Raw genomic sequence first — 22,424 nt, forward strand, 5'->3', positions numbered from 1 at the left:
ATTATGTCGATCAAATTCTTAAACCTTTGGCGGAACAAATTCCATCTTATTTAAAGGATACAGGTGATTTTATACAACAGCTAAAAGATGTTAACCTTGAAGGTTGTGATGCAAATATCTTTCTGGTCACATTAGATGTAATTTCTTTATATACCAGCATCCTGCATGATATGGGTTTGGAAGCTCTCAAGTTTTTCCTTGAATTAAGAATTGATAAAACTCCACCGTCTAATTTTATTCTTGATATGACGTCCATGCTTCTTTTGAAGAATTATTTCTTATTTGAAGATTGCTATTATCTCCAGAAACAGGGAGCTGCAATGGATTAAAAATTCTCCCCAGACTATGCCTGTCTGTTTATGGGTTTTCTAGAAGAAAAAAATATTTGGAATAATAACCCTTTTTCCAGATATATATTGATGTGGAAAAGATACATCGATGACGTTTTTTGCATTTTCAGGGGATCTAAAGAAAACTTTGAGGACTTTTTGATCTTCCTAAATACATGACTGATTCTATTAAATTTAATGCTGAAATAGACCCAAATTCAGTATCCTTTTTGGATACAAGCGTCTGTTTGCATTTAGGATCATTATAGCCGACATTATATTCAAAACCCACTGACAAAAACAGTATTGTGCATGCATCAAGTTCGCATCCAACGTATTTAAAAAAGAGTTTACCATACACATATTTTTTGAGAATAAAGCGTATCTGTATGACAGAATTGGATTTTGAGACAGAGGTAGTAAAAATGTATAAGCAATTTCGCCTCAGGGGTTATCCTAAAAAGTTGCTAGATGATGCTCTTTACAGGGTTCGTACCATTCCTCCTTCGCCCAAAAGCAATAGAAAAAACATCTCTGTGGTTTGTACAACCTTTTCTTGACACAGCCAAGAAATTAAAGAAATAATCCAAAACAACTGGTATGTTTTAAAGAGCGATCCTATCTGTTCCAGTCTTTTTCAGAATCCTCCACTCTTTGCACATTATATATCTAAAAATATTAGAGATTTTTTGGTTAAAGTGGACACTTTCACTTCGTATAATAAGAATAATGAGCGATTGGATGAATCTATTGTTTTTTTTCCCATGTTTGAATTACGCCGCCTGTAAGAATAACAACAGAAAAATCAGCTCGTTTAGGAGCTGTGTAACAGACAGCGTATACAGTATAAAACAGTTTGTCATTGAGAATGTTATTTATCTAATTTCTTGTCCATGCAACAAACAATATGTGGGAAAAACCATTAGATAAATTAGAATATGTATAATTGAGCATATGAGCGCCGTGAGAAGGAAAGATCAAAAATCTCCAGTTGCACGCCACATTTTAGAAGCTGGTCACTCGGTATCTGCTTTAACTTTTTTGGTTATTGAGCAAGTTAAGCATCCATGTAGGGGGTGAAATATACAAAGAATCTCCAACAGAAAGAATCCAGATGGATATTTCACTTAAAATCTTTACATCCCCTGGGAATGAATGAAGATTTGTCCCTCAGCTGTTTTCTATAGGATTATTATGATTCATCTCTGTTTGCACATGCTTATGATTTGAATCATGGTATATTTGCAAAGATAACTTTGTACAGTTTACTTTTGGAAATACATGTAGACATTTTTGAATATCGAGTGATTGTTGTACTATGCCCATGTTTTGGAATTATGCATGATCAACATTTGTATTGACATAACTGACATTTCTCGAGTATAATGTATATATGACACAAAATATAATTCCTCACTGATTTGTGTGCATACAACAATTCTTCTTTGAATAATGAATATTATTGGTATATGGTTGTGATATAATAATATAACGGGTAATTTTTGTATATGTAATTTTTATGTATATATACACGTAGATTCTTGATAACTTGTCTTTGTTACTTTAGTAATATATGTGAATGACGGTATACCATATAAAGAGGCAATATATGGCTATAACATTTAGCAAACATTTGTATATTTTTAAGTCTATTCTATTAGGACAAATACAGTAAATACTCCCTCTTTATAAATGAATCAGGTGCACTATTGTTAACGGGACACTAATGACAATGTAAATGAAAATGTTTTGTCATTGCACTGAGCACTTTATTGCACTTTTGCACTTTTTGGCCTCTCAGTAAACTAAAAAAAATTAAGACTTTTTTCTACACATTATGTGCGAGCTTCCCCCCTCTTTTTGACTAAACTGTTTCATAATAAATAGTGGAGGGCATGGGTGTTGTGCTCTATGGTGACGCTATTGGAGTGAACTCACCTCATCCTGATCTGCCATCTGCTGCTTCAGGTTCTCTGCCAGCTGACTGTGCTGGTTGATCTCATCATCCTGATGGAAAAGAGGGAAAAAGAGAAAGGGAGAGGTGAAGGAGAGAAAAAAAGAGATTGTGGGGGGTGCACTATCCTCCTGAAATGTTTAGACATACTATGTAACACATCTAACACCCTTTGTGAGATATTTATCACCTTGTCATCTAGCTGCTGATACAGGTCATTGATCAGTTCCTCGTATTGGGTTTTCTCTGCATCTGAAAGAGGCTCAGGGGGTGGAGCCGATTTGTCAATTATGGGAGCGGCTTCAGAATTCTTGGATTCTTTGCTGTTGAGTTGCTCTTCAGCAGGTACAGTCTCACCTGAAGATAAAGAAGTTAAATATGTCTTGCTGGAATAACCAGAGAACAACCTCAGAATTAAATTTTACTTGTTCCAGCCTTTTTGAGCGTTGCGCGCTGAGCGTGCAATTTCGCCAGACACGCTTGTGCCTAGACTTAGTGCATGCTGGCACGAAAATACCAAAACTTCATGGCCCATAAAATAGGACCCTTTGGCTGCTGGGGTGTTGCCTTCTAGACACAGCTGAGAGGGAGCTTGTCACATTGACAGAGATGAAAATTATTACATTAGAATGCAGTTGAGAAAAGTGATACACGCAGAGAGAATGATGAAAAATATATGAGAATTTACAGAAGAAAGTAAAAGCTTGCCTGAGATCTAAAAAGATTAAACATAAATATATTTAGCCATATTCTGTAGCATTGTTCACATTTACACGTACAAGCATTTGCTTAAAGACAGGCCTATCAATCTTTGTGTATTATTCCACAATCTGTGGAATCTGTGGTAATTGGTATTTATCAGTGCCAATTATTTTGCATTTTTGTCATCAGTACATTTGTACTCTGAAGACGAGGTTTATATGGAAGCCAATTTTTGTCAAGTTTTCAGCAGTAAATACAGTATACTATGGGATAATTGTATTGCCCCTTTGTGAACATCATTATTTCACTTTGAAACAAAAAACATCTCTGGCCATAATATACAAACAGAGCAAGAAATAACTGCCTTCGTATTGTGAAGAGTCATTATCAAACATATGGGGCCAAACAGGCTCTCCATCTAAGAACTCGAAAAACTCAAAAACAATGCTTTTATTAAGACAATTACATCAACATAAGTCACTGGCTTCTCTGCTAACCTGACTCCAATAAACAAACCCATAAGCAGTGTATGACAAAGCAGCAATCTAAACCATTACAGTCTTTTTAAAGATTTGTAAGTTTGTAACGGCAGACACAACAAAGTTAATTTGCTTTAATACTGCATAAAATAGGAAATGAGGGTGAGTTGTTGGCTTATCTAAATCCGGCGTCACACTAGTCGATTTTTCCAGCGATTTTTAGGTGTAAACTTAATTTACATAACCGCCAGCTAGTAGGTGAGAGATGGAGCGTGAAATAGTATCTTCCAGCGAAAGGTTGTTAATCCCTTCACTGTCGGGACTCCTTGCTAAGTTAATAGATCCAGCACCTGGAAAAGCACATCAAACCTGTTTGAAAAAAATTGTTCCGAAGCCGGGACGGGCTAAAGTTCTCGTCAAATGACTAATGAGCTTCTTCATTTATTGAAGAACTGACAAGATGTCATGCTGATTTGAATCAGTGATCGCACTCAGTTGCATATCATTACAAATACAGATTGTGATTCTGCATATTTTTTCCTGCTGTTCTCCTACACTATAATGACAAATGAAATCAAAAACTGGAGGCACTACAGTCTGTTTTTATGGAAAGTATTTCTTTACAGAAATCTGCAAATAGACAAACGTGTTCTACGGCAAGCCTTAAGGGGATAAATACACAATCACACATCCTAAATCACAATTTTACAATTTCTTATGTTCATGGTACTCCTGTTGTTATTTCGACAAGCTCCACTTGACAGGGATTCAGAGAGAGAGTCATGGGGAGTCATTATGTCTGTCACCCCTCCACTATTTTGTATCAGCAAATGTGGCATACCTTCAACGGAAGAGAACGAGATCTCAGCAAAACAGTTGGTAAGTGTGACACCCTCGGCCAAAATTGAGTTGTTTGGAGTCTGCTAGTGTGACACAAGTGTCTGCTAGTGTGACGTCAGCTTAACATTGCAGCTTTTTTAACCACTTGTGCGTGTGTGTTTTCTCTCTTCTCTGTTCACCTTTCCGCCATCTTTTGAGCTCATTTTCTAGTCTCTGGATGATGATTTTCAGACCCCTGGTCTTCTCTTTCTCTTTCTCATATTTTTTCTTCCATTCTTCAGCTGTCAGTTCCATGTTAACAGAAACTGTGTTTTTGATGGTTTTTGCTCTGTGTTAAGAAACAATAGGCAGATATTTTATCAAGTGCACTCATATCAACAGTCAGTTCTTTGTTTCAGTAAAATTGACTGTGAATGTCGATCTTTATTCAGCTGAAAGAGAATTATTAGAGGTCATAAATGGAATCACCTCTGGCCAAACATGAGAGTGGATTTGGTCTCAGCCTCATTAAATATGGAGGGAGAGCAGCAGATGACGATGGTTGTTCTGCAGTTCCCACCCAAAGAATCCTGAAGAATCCTGGTCATTTTACTATCTCTGTACGGCACATGAGTTTTCTGTTATGAGAAAGATAATAAAGCTAGTGAATAAATTCATATGATATAAAAGCATAAAGCAAATGTAGACTCTTTTTTTCTTTTTTCTTTGTTCTGTGTAATCATGGCCTAGATATTCTACACAGGATGAGCAGCATCTCAAAGAAATTATTGGAAAAGGAAACAAGAAAACGTTTGGTCAGATGAGCCAGGCAGAGCACTTACAGTTCCCTCAGCCAGGGCTGAGATGACGTTCCCCAGAGCAGAAAGAGACTTATTGATATTTTTAGCCTCGTCCAATACAGATCCTTCTGCTCCGGTTTTACTGACCTGTAAGAGAGAGGGACAGAGAGTGATATTTTATCTTGGCACATTTTATATTATATATCTGCGCTTATCAATTTAGTAGTCTTGTAAACCTAGCATAATTCCAGCATCCTTAATTATGCAAGAGTACTGAATGGTTGAATACAGTGTATTTTTTTTTTTTTTGTTCACTTTTCTAGATACAGATCTCGATAAATTTTTGCTGACCAAAGCCAAAGGCAAAAACAGAAAAAACAAAATGACACCTTTTCACTTCCAGCCAGATCCACCAGGTAGAGCTTCCCACACAATTTCTTCTCAGTCTCCACATTCTCCTGCTTAATATTAATGAGAAAAATGCTGTGACTGCGGGAGCTATGCTCGTTCATGTCTGTGGAAAGGCAGACACAGTAAAATATCAGAGGACCATGGGTTAGGATTTAATATTGTAACACACAGCCAGGATAATAGCACTGTATATTTGTTATACTGTATTTGATAAGCAAGGTTTGATGTATTCTATGAAGGAAAACATGTTAAATGGAGTTCATGGCAAATTTGTCGCAAACTCTCCAGAGATGATTTTCACATGCAAATGAGCTTTGCGGCAAACTTGTGGCAAATTCTCCATTGTTGCCAAAGGTTTGCCGGAGGATCACCACTACCGGTGAAGAGCTGCAAACTTCTGGCAAACATTTGTGGCGAATCACAAGCTCATTTGCATGTGAAAATATCGAGCGGCAAATCTGCCACTCACTCGTGACGGCCACATGACGATTGGCTTTTCCATCATCGATCACATCCATGACGTCCTCTGGACTGGACACAAAGCGTTCTGTGCAACCCTGCCCACAGAAAAACATCAAACAATATGAGACATCAAGGTACTGTTTGCTTCATCCTTGGTGACTAAAAAAAATGAAACAGTCTGTATTGGGCAGTAGTCATACCTTGACAAAGGGCACCCGGTTCTTATCCTCATGTACAGCAAGATTGGTTTTGGAAACTTCAGAAATTGAAAACAAACATTTAATTCACACCAAGGAATAACCATTGATTCTATTTAAAAATAATTAGAAGTTAAATGTGACTTACCATCAAGTAAGTCTCTGATTTTATCCAGGTAGATTTCAAAATAAGAGACCTGTGATAAGGAATAACCTTTAATATGCATGAATAAAAAAAAATAATGACCCTATTCTGTGTGCGTAGAAACAGTTACAGATACAATAGTTTGAGCTTAAAAGGGGCCTATTTATTAAAAGCGCACTCAGTAAAACAAAACAAATTTAAAAAAAATGATGTTGTGCTGGCACATATGGTGGCAAACTTTGACTTTATACTGACACTTATTGGGGTGGATGTAGCATCGGCCAAAAGCAAATGTTTTTGGTGACTGATGGGATTGTGAGAATGCTGTATTTTGACACACAGAATTTATTCTGTCCAGTAACAGCATCCCTTACTGAAAACAACTGCTGAGTACACCATTAATAAACCATTAACCAATACTAAATTATTAAATATATAAAAACATCTCAATTAGTTTTAAAACATATAATAAAACATATAACTGAATAACAATGTATGCCAGTGCCCACTGATATTTCTTTTTCTAGACAGTTAAGGTTAAAATTCTATGCTTTGGCTAAGATGTGCATATTAGTAAAACTAATGTAGTATTTGGTGGCTTCAAATGTGAAAATACACAAGTAAGTTTATTGTTGGATATTTCCCCTTTTTGAATACCTTGATATGGAACTCGAGGTTTTCATCCATAGAGTAGATGTGGTCAAAGATGTCCTGTGCAATGCGAGGGATGATACCCATCTGCTGAGGGCTGTGAAGTTGTCCCTGTGTGTGTTTGAGACAAAAGGGCACAAAAGGGAGTCATTTCCCAGAGCCTTAACTACTGAGCCGCCACCACCAAACATGTCTTTATTGCTTTTGAGGGATTTTCACTTTTCAAAAGTACAGATGGTACCAGGATAGAGATGAAAGTTACAGAGTAAATAATTTGTATGAATTGTGACACCTCAGACAACATTTGTTCAAATGACTGAATTTTATATTCAAATCACTTGCTGAAAGAACCGTCTGTTTCCAGGGCAACGCCTGCAGTCAAGTGGCATTTTGCAGCTACTGCAGCGGTTTGACATTTCAGTCATTTCACGAAAGATGTTGAAAGATATTTATCCTTTTAAAGCATTTGGTGACTGAGGATAGCAACATTTTATCTTCCCATAAGAGCCTTACATGTGGCTAAAAGGTATTCTGTTTATGAACCAAGAAAACGTGTGACCTTCTTCTGAAACTTCATTATCTTGTGATACAATGGGTTTGCTTCTTTACCTCCATAGTGTGAGTCTTGCCTGATGAGGTTTGGCCATAGGCAAAAATGGTCCCGTTATAGCCACCCAGCACATCTGAAATGCAAGATTCGGTTACACTTTATTTAACAGTGTCCTTGTTACAGTGTAATTACACAAGTAATTACTGAGTAATATTTATTAACAATAAGTATTACTATAGGTTTAGGTTGGGGTTAGGGTTTGGTTTAGGTTTAGTTGCTTGTAATTATGTATAATTTACTGGTATTACTATAGTCAATACATGTAATATGTGTAACAAGGACACTGTAAAATAAAGTATTACCCAAGATTCATTTCTCATAAATTTGAAAAACCATTAAAAATTCTGACATCATTTAAAAAAAAAAAAAAATGACTAATTTGTAACTGACATCACAAGTTTTACACATTTAAGCATTTCTTTCCAGGTCAGTGCAATTTAGCCTTTCTCTTTACCATGATCTACAAAAATATGTATTGAACATACAACCTTTTACAATTTGTTTGGCACAGTTGTCATATACTTGTTCCTGTGTTGTGTTCGGAGGAAGGACTTGGTCAAAGACATATGGCTTCCCCTAAAAAGAAAAGCAGGTCAGTCAAAAACAAGTAATAGCCTAAAGAAGCCTTAACAAAACAGTTCAAGAGTTATCTCTGTCAAAGAATAGCTCATATATTTGAGATAGAATTGATGGTTTTAGGCTTTAAAACCCCACAATGATATGAAATTTACAGATGAAAATCAAAGACATTCCTTCTGTGTGGCACGTTTTTGTAACTGGATCTGTGGAGTAAATCAGGCCGATCTGTATATGTATGTATGTATGACCAGCGTTAGGGAGTAACGGAATACATGAAACAGGATTACGTATTTAAAATACAAAATATAAGTAACTGTATTCCACTACAGTTACAATTTAAATCATTGGTAATTAGAATACAGTTACATTCAAAAATAATTTTGATTACTGAAGAGATTATTTAGCATTTATTGTCATTTGTTTCATTTAATATTTAGTCCTTTCAGATGGAAAACATTTATACATATAAATGATGCAATCCAAACTGCATTTGAACAGCGGTGAAACACTTTCTTATGATGTGTTACATTCATATAAGCAGACAGAGAAGTAAGTTTGAAGTAAGTTTGGAGCAGAAGAAATAGAAATAAACCTTGTGTAAATTGTCAGCTTTACGCTAAGCTAAAATGCTATTTCCAGCCATTTTACATGCACATGTTACCAGGCACGATCATATTTTTTTTATAAAGAAAATTCACGTTGGATCATAATTTCTTTTTTTGTAGTAAGACCTTTGATATTAGGGCAAAAATCATATTCTTGATAATAATTTTTGTGTTGTTTTCCTGTAAAAATATCAAAAAATCCTTAAAACAAGATCAGTTGGATTTATCTTGTTTTAGAAACAACACTGCATAAGATATTTAGGTTTTTCAGAGAATGTATTTTTAACATGTGTATTTTGTCTTACTGTATTGGAGAGTTTTTATAGTCAAAACAAGTGAAAAAATCTACCAGTGCTGAAGAAGTAATCCAAAGTATTTAGAATACGTTACTGATCTTGAGTAATCTAACGGAATACGTTACAAATTACATTTTACAGCATGCATTCTGTAATCTGTAGTGGAATACATTCAAAAGTAACCCTCCCAACCCTGTGTATGACTGTGTCTTCCAACACTCTCACGTGACAATTACTTGCCTCTGTCACACACAAAACAACTTCCTATTATGTTTATGCACTCTACTGATTGGTTAGGTAAGGGGTTTTGGTAAGGGCATAATATTAATAAGCATGTCCTTGACACTTCCGAGCATTTGCACATGATGAAATCGTACTAATTCATATGAACGAAATCATACAAAATCATACGAAATAGTCATCTCGTAAAATATGTACACATTTTCGTGAGATCAGGTTGTGTCTTCTCAAAGGGCTGTTTAACTTCAGGTCAAAACTACCAATTTTTTTTCTCTTAAATGTTTTGTAAGAACACACAGTATATGGAGGATCATAACAACAGAATGTTGAACAGAACCCTGAAGGTTCCCTGAATGCGAAACTAGAGAGCTCCATTGAATACTTTAACAAGCGTGAAACTGAAACACAGCAAGCAGCTGGACATTTGAGCCCACAAACATAATGTTACGGTTATAATCAAACAATACGAAGTTTCAAGGACTAGATTAAGTATATGGAAAGTAAGAGTTGAATTAACTTCACAAGACGCATGCACACACCTTAAATAATATAGTTTATAAACTTAAAACAAAACCATTAGCCTACATCAAGAGGTCACACACTTAAATGGACGCAACTCCTTTTTCTGCTGACACTGAACAGATTCTAAAAATGGCTGTTATTACAAACTTCCCCAGAGGATTTCAGTGGTAGGCTATACACTGTTAAAGAGAAAATAAGAGGGGCCTTGTGATAATTACAACCCATCCCCCAACTGCCTTTCAATCTTCTTGAACCCAAACAAATCCCTCTCTTTTCTTTTGTTTCTCCATCAACCTGCTGCTGAAATCCAGAAACTTGCCTCAAAATGTGATTAACAAATCGTCCACCAACAGAAAAACCTGTATCATGACACAAATAAAAAATATTAACAAAAATTAAATGAACATTGCTGAATAATCCATTGAACAAGAAATGCAGGGAGTTTCTTCCTTATATACATAGAAAAGCAAATTATTGTCAGGGTTCTTGCACAGAAGACCCCAAGTGCAGATAGTTAATAACTCAAAAATGCTTCTTTATTAAAAAAAAAAAAAGGGAAAAGACCAAACACAAAACTGAGCAAAAACAAACACAAAAGGCCCAGACTTCAGCCAAACAGGGCTGGAAACAAAAACAACCCACGGGAGGGCAAAAACTAAAAGGAAACAAACCAAGTAAGAAACTAACAAACTAAGAAAATGAACAAAAGGCACTGGACCTGAATCTAATAACACATATTAGAAAACAGTGAACAAAACAACTGACAGGGACCAACAAGACCAAACACTGGGGACCAGACTGAGGGAAGCCAAAGGAAGAATTCGACACAAGACAAGAGACACAAGGAGAATATATAGAGCAGAAATCAGGCAAGCAAACGAGAAGGGCAGGTGGAGCAAATAACAGAATATAAGAGAAACGAGGGGGTGGGGCAGGGAACAAGACAGAAACAAGCATGGCAGAAAAACCCATGGAGAGACAACATAACAGACATTATGACAGAGAGTAAACAACAGAACATAAGTGCCAGGTTTCTGCCAATAAAGAATAAACAGGAAACCATACAGAAGGCAGGAAAAGTATTAGCCTTAGCCCACTATTTATATATGAACTCAGACATCATGGGGAGCTCATAGGTATTCCACTTCTTTCACACATACACAAATACACACTCTCATGTGGTAACATATAAATTAACTGGTTTTATTCAACTAAAAATTTTTACATCATATTAAACAACAAATTATTTCAACCAAGTGAGATAAAACAGGACAATGAAATGTGCCTGAAATGTTGATTTTCCGTGTAAGACACAAAACTAACAGATGTCAGTCATCTGTTCTTTTGTCTGCCCATGCCAATAATTTAAGGACAGTTAATGGTTGACAATGTTCACATGGTTTCCCTTTCTGTGTGTTTGATTAAGCAGGTAGGGGTCATGCATTCCCACCGAGACAGAAATGAGAGCTGTTGCTCAAAACCAGACTGTCACCACGGAAACTACATCTCACCCTAAAAATCATGCTCTGATTGGCTGATTGGTAGCACCAGTCTGTTAGTAGCCAATAGTGAAGGAGAATAACATGATTTCTGAGATAAAGTGATGGCAATCATAAATGCCTTCCATCTTTCCATTTTTGATGTGATAAGTGATAATAATGTCAAATAAACACTTATTAATTCTTACGTTAAACAAGTACATGGAGAAGAAAGAATAATTACCAGAAAACCACTGTCAACAGGCATTCATGACCATTGCACTCTCTCGCTTTCTATCTCTATAAATTTAAAATTCTATATTCTAATTATAAATTCTATAAATAATACATGGACAAGGGAGAATTAATATTTTGTGATCAGCAAAAAACAAACAAACAAACAAATACTACCACAAATAAACATGATTCCTTCTGTGACCTTACCATATTTATGGCATTTTGTATAAAATAGGCCTACAGCAAAGTGTGTAACATTTTTGTGTTCAAATCTCAAATTAAACTCTGTAAAATAGAAACAGACATTTATGCTTCCACACGGATGAGTATTATTTGCACAGATGCACACACTAAAGGCTGCTTATAGTATAGAAGCACACATGTGGCCAGGAGAATGCACTAGCATTAAGACAATAATTGATGCACATTGTCTGGGGACCATCAAGGCTTTTCTTATCATTTTACTGCCTTCAATCAAAAATCCATGCTGCCTACTTTCTGAACATTGCTCGTGTATTAAAGGATAATGCACTATTATCCTCTCATTGTTTTCCAAAGGGTTTCTAGAGTAAATAGTACACTACATATATCTGGAATTATGTAAATACAAATGTCCATCATACATTGATCTGTGTGCAGCATATGAAAAATAAAGGTACTATAGCCTGAACTGGCCATTTTTCCAATGCACACCAGCCTCATATGTATAAATATCTATATCTGAAGGAAATGTCATACTATACAAGAGAAAAACAAATACAGACAACTGCAAGAGTTTGTATTTGCAACAAACATGCGACACTGTGTGTGTGTGTGTGTGTCAGGTTAGGGTAGGGTAGGTGAAAAGGCAGGTGTAACGTAGTCGAAGAGACGATGATGTGTGATGAACCCAAGTGCAGTTTTATTTACAAATGTGATATCCAAAAAACCATAACTCCAAACATGAACAAAACAAACATGAACTTGAATTGACATGACTTGACTATGAACTTGGCATAAACCATAACACGACATTACACAAACAATACCTGACAATGGACAATGGCAAACATGAGGCTTAAATACATGGACAAGGGAGACACATGACAATGATAACCAATGACAAGACAGAACTGATAACAAGGTAACGAGAAAATAAACCAATGAAAACAAGACACATGAACATGGAGGGAAACATGAAATCACATGACCACAGGACCACATGACAAGGAAACAGGAACAAACATAGCATGGTATGGAACAAAACACATACAACCCTGACAGCAGGACTCAGGTGCAGAAATTAGGATGGGCTTTATTTAAACTTTTAAATTAACAAAACAAACACAACTACCCTGTAGGAGAAAACTCAACAGTCCAGGGCAGGCGAAGGGAAGACTGGCTGGGCTGGAGACACAGGGCTGGGACAAACATGAATCAACAAACAGACACAATGGGATTAAATAGGAAAGAAAATGAGGAAGGCAGGTGAAGCAAATGAACTAATAATGAGGTAAAAAGGGGGCGGAGTAAGGACGAAAGACAGGAGAGCACATGGCGAACAACTAAACAAGAACCATGTGCTCACACCAAACACAACAGACAGGAAGAGCACATGGCAATGAGGCCATCATTAGCCATGTGCTCAAACAAAAGACAAGACCAGACAAGAGCGCATGGCAAGAGTACCGAAACCGTACATGAAGACATGCGCTCACAAAGACAAGACGTGGAGCATGAGTGTCCAGATCCAAACTCAGAAACAAGACCGAACCAGACCGAAGAGTCAGGATCCAGGCACCATGCTCTGAACATGAAACAAAGACTAAACAGAAGAGCACATGGCACGGAAAACAACTAAAAACTGCGCTCACACAAAGCGATGAACTAACAGAACATACGTGTCAGGATAATGTCACCACAATAAACGACTGACAAAGGTGACAGGATCCTAACAGTGTGTCAAACACCAGTGCTCCCAGTTCTCTGTGGACTTGCATAAATATTCCACTCATACATCCCAGCTCTTCCCCACCAGTCATGACCCCTAAAACGGCACCTCTATGGTCACTACGGCAACAGCAGTTACTTGCAGGAGCCCTGGGCCTCTTTGTGGCCTTGCACATATAATAGGATATTACCACCTAAATTAAACACTGCTGAACAGACAACCCCCATAAAGCAAAACATCAAATCCAGCCTGATATTGACAAACTGCAAATCAGTATCAAACACAATTTTTCACTGTTGTATGAATCTCTCTGCAATTGTTTGTACATACAGTATATACACACACACATGCTGTGTACAGTAGATATATTAGTAAACTGATAGCCATGCTACTTTTTTATGTTCTTTAAAAAGAGAAAAGAGACTTGAAAATGGAGATAAGGAAATAAACGTTAATTTCACTACAATTTAAAATTCTGTGACTCAGATGCATTAATAAGTTATAAAAAATATGGATGGATGGATGGATAGATAGATCGATCTCTTCATTTCCAGTCTAGCAGTGCTGCTGGGGGAGGATCTGTGAAAATTCCCCCTTCCCTCATGTATTTTATTTCATTGACCATTTAAAACCTCTTGGGTTAAAGCTAAGATTATGTAGCATTTGACAGAAATGTTCATTACTTAACAACAATTACTAATAAGATGCAAATAGATAAACACTGACTGTAATGAATCTACATATATTACCCAGATCTACAGTCATTATCACACTTGTATCCTAAAGCTAAATGTCTGGCATTAGGATCAGTAGGATGGGTTGAGGCTTCAGGGTACCATTCAGGGAAATTTACATTATAAACAGAATGCTAATACCTGCTATGCTTGATTTTCTGTGCCGATTTGGCATGGTAAAGACGAATACCATCTGAAAAAGTGAGATAATATGACCTATTTAGTTTGCACAAGGGATTTCTATAGGTTTACTGTAAAACATAAAAATCATCAGTGTCTCACTGTGTTGATGTGCCAACATGATACAGTATTTATAGCAAGTCCCACCCACACAGACACATGCACAGTTACTCATACTCTGCATTCCAGATATCAAATGTTCTTTACTTTGATTAGCCTATACAATATAATACATATTTTGTTAAAAGCTTTGATCCACAACCAGTAGTGTATCTTCCAAAATAACCACAAATAATTACATTCCTAAAAGTGAAGACTTCGCAACTGCTGACAAGCACACAAGAATGAAATATTTCCTCTAGTCCACACATTTGGAGATAGCAGCTGTTTTTACCCATTTCTTCAATACACATATACTGGAAAAACTAATCGTATATACTTTATATATACAGTATATACGCCTGTGTTCATTTACCAAAAAGTAGTAGTATTAAAAACTGCTAAATCATTTGTAGTCATAATCTAAATTAACATGTTCTTCAATATTTAAATGACACCAACATGCAAAGATACAAAAAAAAAAGAAAAAAAAAAAAAAAAAGCGTAGAATGCAATAAGCTCATCCAGCAAGAAAATACTTCCTGTGTGAAACTGAATTAGAGACACAAATGAAATTATGTGAAATATGTAACAAATTTCTTGTCGTTCCAAATTATAGCTTAAAGAAGCCTGAGCCAACTGCTGGCAATTAAGACCAAATTAAGACATTAAAGTAAACAAAAGTCTTCTTATGAGGCAAAGAAATAAATGTCTATTATTGTATATACTGTAAATGTCTTTTTGCTATTATTGACTTTGCTGTTTCTTTCATTATCTTTCAACTGTGTCTTATGTGCACTTGTGTAATAGGGCGTATTGACATTATGACACTCAATATAGATAATTAACTTTCATAGCCAATGTGAAAATTATTTAATAATTTTGTATCCTGCAACAATAATTATTACTGAAAGGGACCCAAATCAAGAAACACCATGATTTAAAAAATACACAATTCCAGAACTATAGACAACAAAGGAAAATCTGTTCTACAGTAGCTATAAGTGAAAGGATTAATGGTCGCAAACGACCTAAAATGCTTAGAAAATGAAAAGCAACAAACGTTACTCAAAGTGCATAAAATAAAAGAGATTTTGGGTTGTATGCAAAGAAAAGAAAATGTGCTTCATGTGGTAACATCTAAATTATCTGAGTTAATTTAAGTCGAATATTATTTAACATCACTGAATCATCTTGAATACATTAGGTTACACCAACAAAACTCATTTTAAAGGTTATGTAGAAATAGCTCCTTAATGTAACAATTGCAGGTTTCCACTTAATACAGTATATAGAAGAAAACCAACGACAACGACCAATGTGATGCACCAGATTTATACAGTCCCTAAGCTCTGTTACTGAAGTGCAGGATAAACCTTTAGAACCAAAACGTAATAGGAATAGGATAAATGATCACATAAATCAATCAGTCAAGGTAGCACAATAGGCTACATTTAAATGAGGTTGCCTATCATGCACAAAAAATGAAAAGTAGATCGTGAGAAAATGCTTTAGGAACTTCTCCAGATTGTGCGCTAGTCTGAAGGCATCTTACCGAAATAACGACGGTGTCTTCTCCTTTGAATTTTGGTATGTATTTGTCACCTCTGTTGATTTCTGATTCGTTAAGTGGCCTGAATCGGCACATCACCTTCACGCAACATTCAGCTGCATCCACCATCGTGAATGATACGACCTAATGTTATCCAACGAAACTTTCTCTCTTGTCAATAGATCTCTCTTAACATCCAGCCCGTACTTTAGAGAGGGGTGCACCAATCAATCAATCTTAATGTCTCAATGCTTGCCAGCTGTTTAGCCAGTAATGTCCATTCCCACTGCGTGAGCGAAAGAAGCCTTGAAACTTAAACTAACCTCAAATAAAAGACGCAACTCCTGCAGATGCTTTTAAATGCCACTTATATTCACTTAGGCTTGTCGTCAAATGCTTATCATATACGGTTTTTTTCGTTGACGTTAGATATTTGGAGCTTAACCCGAGTCCACCTTTAAGCGTTGGATGAGCATCAGCACTGGACAGTTCCACCTTCTGTCTGCCTGCGGAAAGTCTGATGGGCCGGTCTTTCTTACGGGCGCTTTTGCTATCCAACAGCGCCTCTCCGCAGAGCTGTGCGTATATGCAAAACAATGAACTAAAATCATATCAAGGTATTAGCACCATTGCTGTGCGTCGTTCATTTCATTCATATATTTCTTGTCAATTTTTTCTGAACTGATGAAATTGCTCTGTTGTGTGACTATTTAATTTCTTTGAATTGCAATTCAGTAAATTCCACTTCCTGTCATTCCATTTTAACAATATGTGTGGCCAGTCCAATTAATAATCCAAATAATGAATTTAAAGGGAGACAAATGTTAATTTACTAATTTATCCCAACGCTGATTGGAAAAAACAGTGACAATAAAAAATTGTGAATCAAATGTTGAAATAGGAAAAGAAGACAATGAAACACTATGATAGAAGCCCTGATATCTCATAGTCCTACACCATGGGGCCCGATCTGTAGGTACCATTAAACAATAATTTGGGAAATCTAAATCAATCAACAGAACAAGCAATTATGAAATGTCTAAACATATCTAAACAGATAAAACAACAATAACAACAGCAATCTGATAATCAAATATTCAGCAACTAATAATATAGAAATGTTGATCAAACTGAAAACAGTTCTAATGGATAATTCGATAATACATTTTTTAAATCTACAATTTGCCTCTTCTATTATTTTTTGGATATCCAATCTGCTGCCAGTCGTTGCCTATGATTGAATTTCTTCAATTGAATTTTGTTTTTATTAATTTTTTTTTTATCATGTTCCATATTCATTTATTTTTGAATCTATGTTCAAACATTACACCATTAATTTTAAGTTGATTTATAGATTTCTCAACAACAGTTATTAAAGCAAACAGATCACCTCACAGACTGTTTCCACTGTGTGTCTTAAGCCATCTATACACTGCAAAGTTGGCACAGAAGCTGCATCTGAAGAGGTATTTTTTGGCATTTACACTACTCACACTGAAAAAAAGGGAAAGCAGCTGTAACATCTGAGGTTGATACCCAACCTACCAACTACCAGAGGGAACCCTCTCCCGAATACTGATCATCACACATTCCTTCACTGCTCATTTCCTGTTTGCCACATGTACAGGTGCTGGTCATATAATTAGAATATCATCAAAAAGTTGATTTATTTCACTAATTCCATTCAAAAAGTGAAACTTGTATATTATATTCATTCTTTACACACAGACTGATATATTTCAAATGTTTATTTCTTTTAATTTTGATGATTATAACTGACAACTAAGGAAAATCCCAAATTCAGTATCTCAGAAAATTAGAATATTACTTAAGACCAATACAAAGAAAGGATTTTTAGAGATCTTGGCCAACTGAAAAGTATGAACATGAAAAGTATGAGCATGTACAGCACTCAATGCTTAGTTGGGGCTCCTTTTGCCTGAATTACTGCAGCAATGCGGCATGGCATGGAGTCGATCAGTCTGTGGCACTGCTCAGGTGTTATGAGAGCCCAGGTTGCTCTGATAGTGGCCTTCAGCACTTCTGCATTGTTGGGTCTGGCATATCGCATCTTCCTCTTCACAATACCCCATAGATTTTCTATGGGGTTAAGGTCAGGCGAGTTTGCTGGCCAATTAAGAACAGGGATACCATGGTCCTTAAACCAGATACTGGTTGCTTTGGCACTGTGTGCAGGTGCCAAGTCCTGTTGGAAAATGAAATCTGCATCTCCATAAAGTTGGTCAGCAGCAGGAAGCATGAAGTGCTCTAAAACTTCCTGGTATACGGCTGCATTGACCTTGGACCTCAGAAAACACAGTGGACCAACACCAGCAGATGACATGGCACCCCAAACCATCACTGACTGTGGAAACTTTACACTGGACCTCAAGCAACGTGGACTGTGTGCCTCTCCTCTCTTCCTCCAGACTCTGGGACCCTGATTTCCAAAGGAAATGCAAAATTTACTTTCATCAGAGAACATAACTTTGGACCACTCAGCAGCAGTCCAGTCCTTTTTGTCTTTAGCCCAGGCGAGACGCTTCAGACGCTGTCTGTTGTTCAAGAGTGGCTTGACACAAGGAATGCAACAGCTGAAACCCATGTCTTGCATACGTCTGTGCATAGTGGTTCTCCCCCACATTTTTGAATGGGTTTTGTTTCACAATCCTCTCCAGGGTGCGGTTATCCCTATTGCTTGTACACTTTTTTCTACCACATCTTTTCCTTCCCTTTGCCTCTCTATTAATGTGCTTGGACACAGAGCTCTGTGAACAGCCAGCCTCTTTTGCAATGACCTTTTGTGTCTTGCCCTCCTTGTGCAACGTGTCAATGGTCGTCTTTTGGACAACTGTCAAGTCAGCAGTCTTCCCCATGATTGTGTAGCGTACAGAACTAGACTGAGAGACCATTTAAAGGCCTTTGCAGGTGTTTTGAGTTAATTAGCTGATTAGAGTGTGGCACCAGGTGTCTTCAATATTGAACCTTTTCACAATATTCTAATTTTCTGAGATACTGAATTTGGGATTTTCCTTAGTTGTCAGTTATAATCATCAAAATTAAAAGAAATAAACATTTGAAATATATCAGTCTGAGTGTAATGAATGAATATAATATACAAGTTTCACTTTTTGAATGGAATTAGTGAAATAAATCAACTTTTTGATGATATTCTAATTATATGACCAGCACCTGTATATATAGCCATGCATATCCATTGTTCCTTGCAAAGTGTTGCCAGCTAGCCCCTGTCTTACTGAGTGTTTTCCATTGCCTGCTGTTCATGTTATGACTATTGTGTTTGTTTCTCTGGATATTGTCTTTTGGATCACTGTTTTGCTTTGTTTGCCTTGTTGGACTGTTTGCCTGTTACTGAATCACTGCCTGTTATATCAACTATGTCTCTCAGCTCAGTGATTTGGATTTGTTTGCTTGATTTGTTTAATAAACTTCCTGCATATGGATTCTAAAGCTGCCTCCATGTCCAGTTTGTCACAGAATACTTCACCTACACTGAATCCAGCAGAAGTTTCACAACTCCAGGCCGCATTCACTCAAAGTGAAGTGCTCAAGGGATATCAAGGGCATTTAAATGATCTGCAGGCCACCAACGAATACCTAACACATTACATCCACTCCCTCCCATCTCCACAAGCCAAACCGGTAAGATTTGAATATACTTCTCTAACCAGCCTGAGTCATTTAGTTAGGAATCTATGAAATGTGCATTCATGATGTCTCTGCTTACCGGAAAAGCTCTCGACTGGGCAGCGGCTGTTTGGGAGAGAGACCCGCAATTTAAGACATCCTTCGATTACTTTGCTCAATAGATTCATGAGGTGTTTGAATATCCAGCTGGAGGTAAAGATGTTTCTGTTCAGCTGCTTCATTTATGCCAAGGCTAACATTCTGCAGCTGATTATGCCATCCAGTTCCGAACACTAGCTGCTCAAAGCGGGTGGAAAGATATTGCATTAAAGACTGTATTCAGAGATGGGCTTAATCACGAACTCCAAGCTGAGCTTGCATGTAAGGGTGAGGAATCCAATTTGTCTCAGTTAATCACCATGGCTATCAAGAGGCAGTTTAATAAATAACCCACATTCTAAAGTTCACCCTATCTCACAAACTACAGTCTCCATTCAAGCTCAAATGTCCCCCGAATCCACTGAACCTATGCAAATAGCATATACTCGTGTTTCAACTTAAGAACGCCACCGTTGCTTAAAGGAGAGGTTGTGTTTTTACTGTGGTGAATCCGGTCTTCAAAATGCTTCATGTCCTCACAAAACCCAGAACACTCATGCTTCAAGATGAAAAGTTCTTGGTACTCACTTTTAATCTCCACTTTATCATAGTTTTTCTCTATCTGCAGAAGTCTCTTTTGATGTTAACTGCAAATGTATTATAGCGCTAGTGGGTTCTGGCTCTGCAATTAATTTGATTCACCAAGACCTGGTTACAGAACTCAACATACCCACTATACCATGTATCCCTGCCATTCACATCACTGCTGTTGATAATGAACCCATCGGCACTGGAATAACTCGCCGAACGGTACCAATTACTCTGCAAATTGGACTTTACACATAAACCATCTCTCTTTACGTGATTAACTCCCCCAAACACACCATCATCCTGGATCACCCCTGGCTGGCTGTTCATGATCCCTCCATCTCCTGGAACCAGGGTGAGCTCACACAATGGTCACGTTACTGCTGTTTGAACTGACTTCATGTCACTGTTTCCATGCCGTGTTTAACCACCAGCATTGAAAGCCCTGATGTACAAACAAACCAAAATTCCTGATGAATATGCTGAGTTCACTCAAGAATTTAACAAAGAGGAAGCAACACAATTACCACCTCATAGTCCCTGGGACTGCGCCATTGAACTGCTACCCAATGCATCACCACCTAGAAGCAAGGTTTATCCACTGTCATGACCAGAAGTCCTAGCCATGGAGAGCTAAATTGAAGAGGCGCTAGCATCTGGATTTATTCATCCTTCCACTTCACCTGCTGCTGCAGGTTTCTTCTTTGTTGAGAAGAAAGATGGTGGACTTTGGCCATGTATAGATTACAGAGGGTTAAACACAGTAACTGTTAAATATCGATCTCCACTGCTGCTCATTCCTTCAGCCCTTGAACAGCTTCGTGAAGCCCACATTTACCAAACTTGATCTAAGAAGTGCCTAAAATCTCATTGGAATTAGAGAAGGGGACGAATGGAAAACTGCATTCATCACCACTAGGGGGCACTATGAATACCAGGTCATGCCCTATGGGCTTTCTAACTCACCAGCTGTATTTCAATCTTTCACCAATTAAATCTTCCATGATCTTTTCAATCAGTATGTCATTGCATATATTGACGATATCCTCATCTATTCACAGAATAAGGCACAACACATCAAGACTATCCTTTCACACCTTCAACAACACCAACTTTGTCAAAGATAAGAAATGTGAGTTCCACACCACTCATACCATGTTCCTGGGTTAAAATTAGCCACCGAACCAATATTACCACCTTCTGTTATCCTCGCCCTATCAGATGGGATATCATGGAGGAAATCCAAAGGGAACAACAAACAGACATTGTACCACCTGAATATCCTCCAAACAAGCATTACGTACCCAAGACGCTACGCCAGAGGACCATCCAGTGGGTCCATACATCCCTCAGCACAGGACATCTAGGTATTCAGAGAACTTTTAAGCTAGTTCATAATACATTTTGTTGGCAATCTTTAATCAGTGTTACTGCTTATGTCAAATCTTGCCGAATCTGTGCTCAATCTAAGACCCCCAAGGAACTGCCAGCCTACTACAACCACTACCTATTCCCCAAAGACCATGGTCCCACTTTTCCATCGACTTTGTGAATGATCTTCCCAACTCTAATGGGTTTACCACCATCCTGTATATCATTGACTGGTTCTCCCAATCATGCAGACTCATCCCATTGAAAGGTCTAGCTACCGCCATGGAAACTGCTAATGCTCTGTTTCATCATGTTTTCAGGATCTATGGCCTGCCAGAAGACATTGTATCCGACCGAGGACCACAGTTCACATCCAAGGTTTGGCAGGCCTTTTGCAAACAACTCGACGTAAATGTGAGTTTGACTTTAGGCTATCACCCACAGGCGAACGGACAGGTGGGGAGATTCAATCAGGAAATAGGCAGATTTAAGGTCCTACTGCAGTCGGGAGCAACAGAGATGGAGTGACTTCCTTCCTTGGGCGGAATACGCACAGAACTCTCACCCATTCATCCATCGGACTTGCCCCTTTCCAATGTGTGCTTGGCTATCGACCCCTGATGTTCCCTTGGTCAGGTGAACCATCTACGGTGCCAGCGGTGGACGATTGGATCAGGCAGAGTGAGAGAGTGTGGGACGGTGCGCAC

At 37.5% G+C, this 22,424-nt stretch overlaps 1 protein-coding gene across 2 annotated transcripts in view; it reads right to left on the reverse strand.

Moving 5' to 3' along the window:
* The window catches only part of kif5c (kinesin family member 5C), a 30,971-nt gene extending 14,486 nt beyond the window's left edge, over positions 1-16,485 (reverse strand). Inside the window, exons 1-14 of one of the 2 annotated variants that reach the window (XM_051708232.1) lie at positions 16,015-16,060; positions 14,322-14,373; positions 8,048-8,135; positions 7,559-7,632; positions 6,956-7,060; positions 6,302-6,350; positions 6,157-6,212; positions 5,964-6,051; positions 5,473-5,597; positions 5,126-5,230; positions 4,773-4,921; positions 4,484-4,632; positions 2,474-2,640; positions 2,268-2,336 (exon numbers count right to left, since the gene is read on the reverse strand). In XM_051708232.1, coding sequence (XP_051564192.1) covers positions 2,268-2,336; positions 2,474-2,640; positions 4,484-4,632; positions 4,773-4,921; positions 5,126-5,230; positions 5,473-5,597; positions 5,964-6,051; positions 6,157-6,212; positions 6,302-6,350; positions 6,956-7,060; positions 7,559-7,564 — 1,068 coding nt within the window. In that variant the 5' untranslated portion in view covers positions 7,565-7,632; positions 8,048-8,135; positions 14,322-14,373; positions 16,015-16,060. Of the gene's footprint in view, positions 1-2,267; positions 2,337-2,473; positions 2,641-4,483; positions 4,633-4,772; positions 4,922-5,125; positions 5,231-5,472; positions 5,598-5,963; positions 6,052-6,156; positions 6,213-6,301; positions 6,351-6,955; positions 7,061-7,558; positions 7,633-8,047; positions 8,136-14,321; positions 14,374-16,014 lie in introns of both variants that reach the window. The other variant, XM_051708231.1, reaches the window with a different exon arrangement.
* Between the last annotated feature and the right edge of the window lie 5,939 nt (positions 16,486-22,424).

This window comes from Myxocyprinus asiaticus, chromosome 10, assembly GCF_019703515.2.
Source record: "Myxocyprinus asiaticus isolate MX2 ecotype Aquarium Trade chromosome 10, UBuf_Myxa_2, whole genome shotgun sequence".
Taxonomy (NCBI): domain Eukaryota; kingdom Metazoa; phylum Chordata; class Actinopteri; order Cypriniformes; family Catostomidae; genus Myxocyprinus; species Myxocyprinus asiaticus.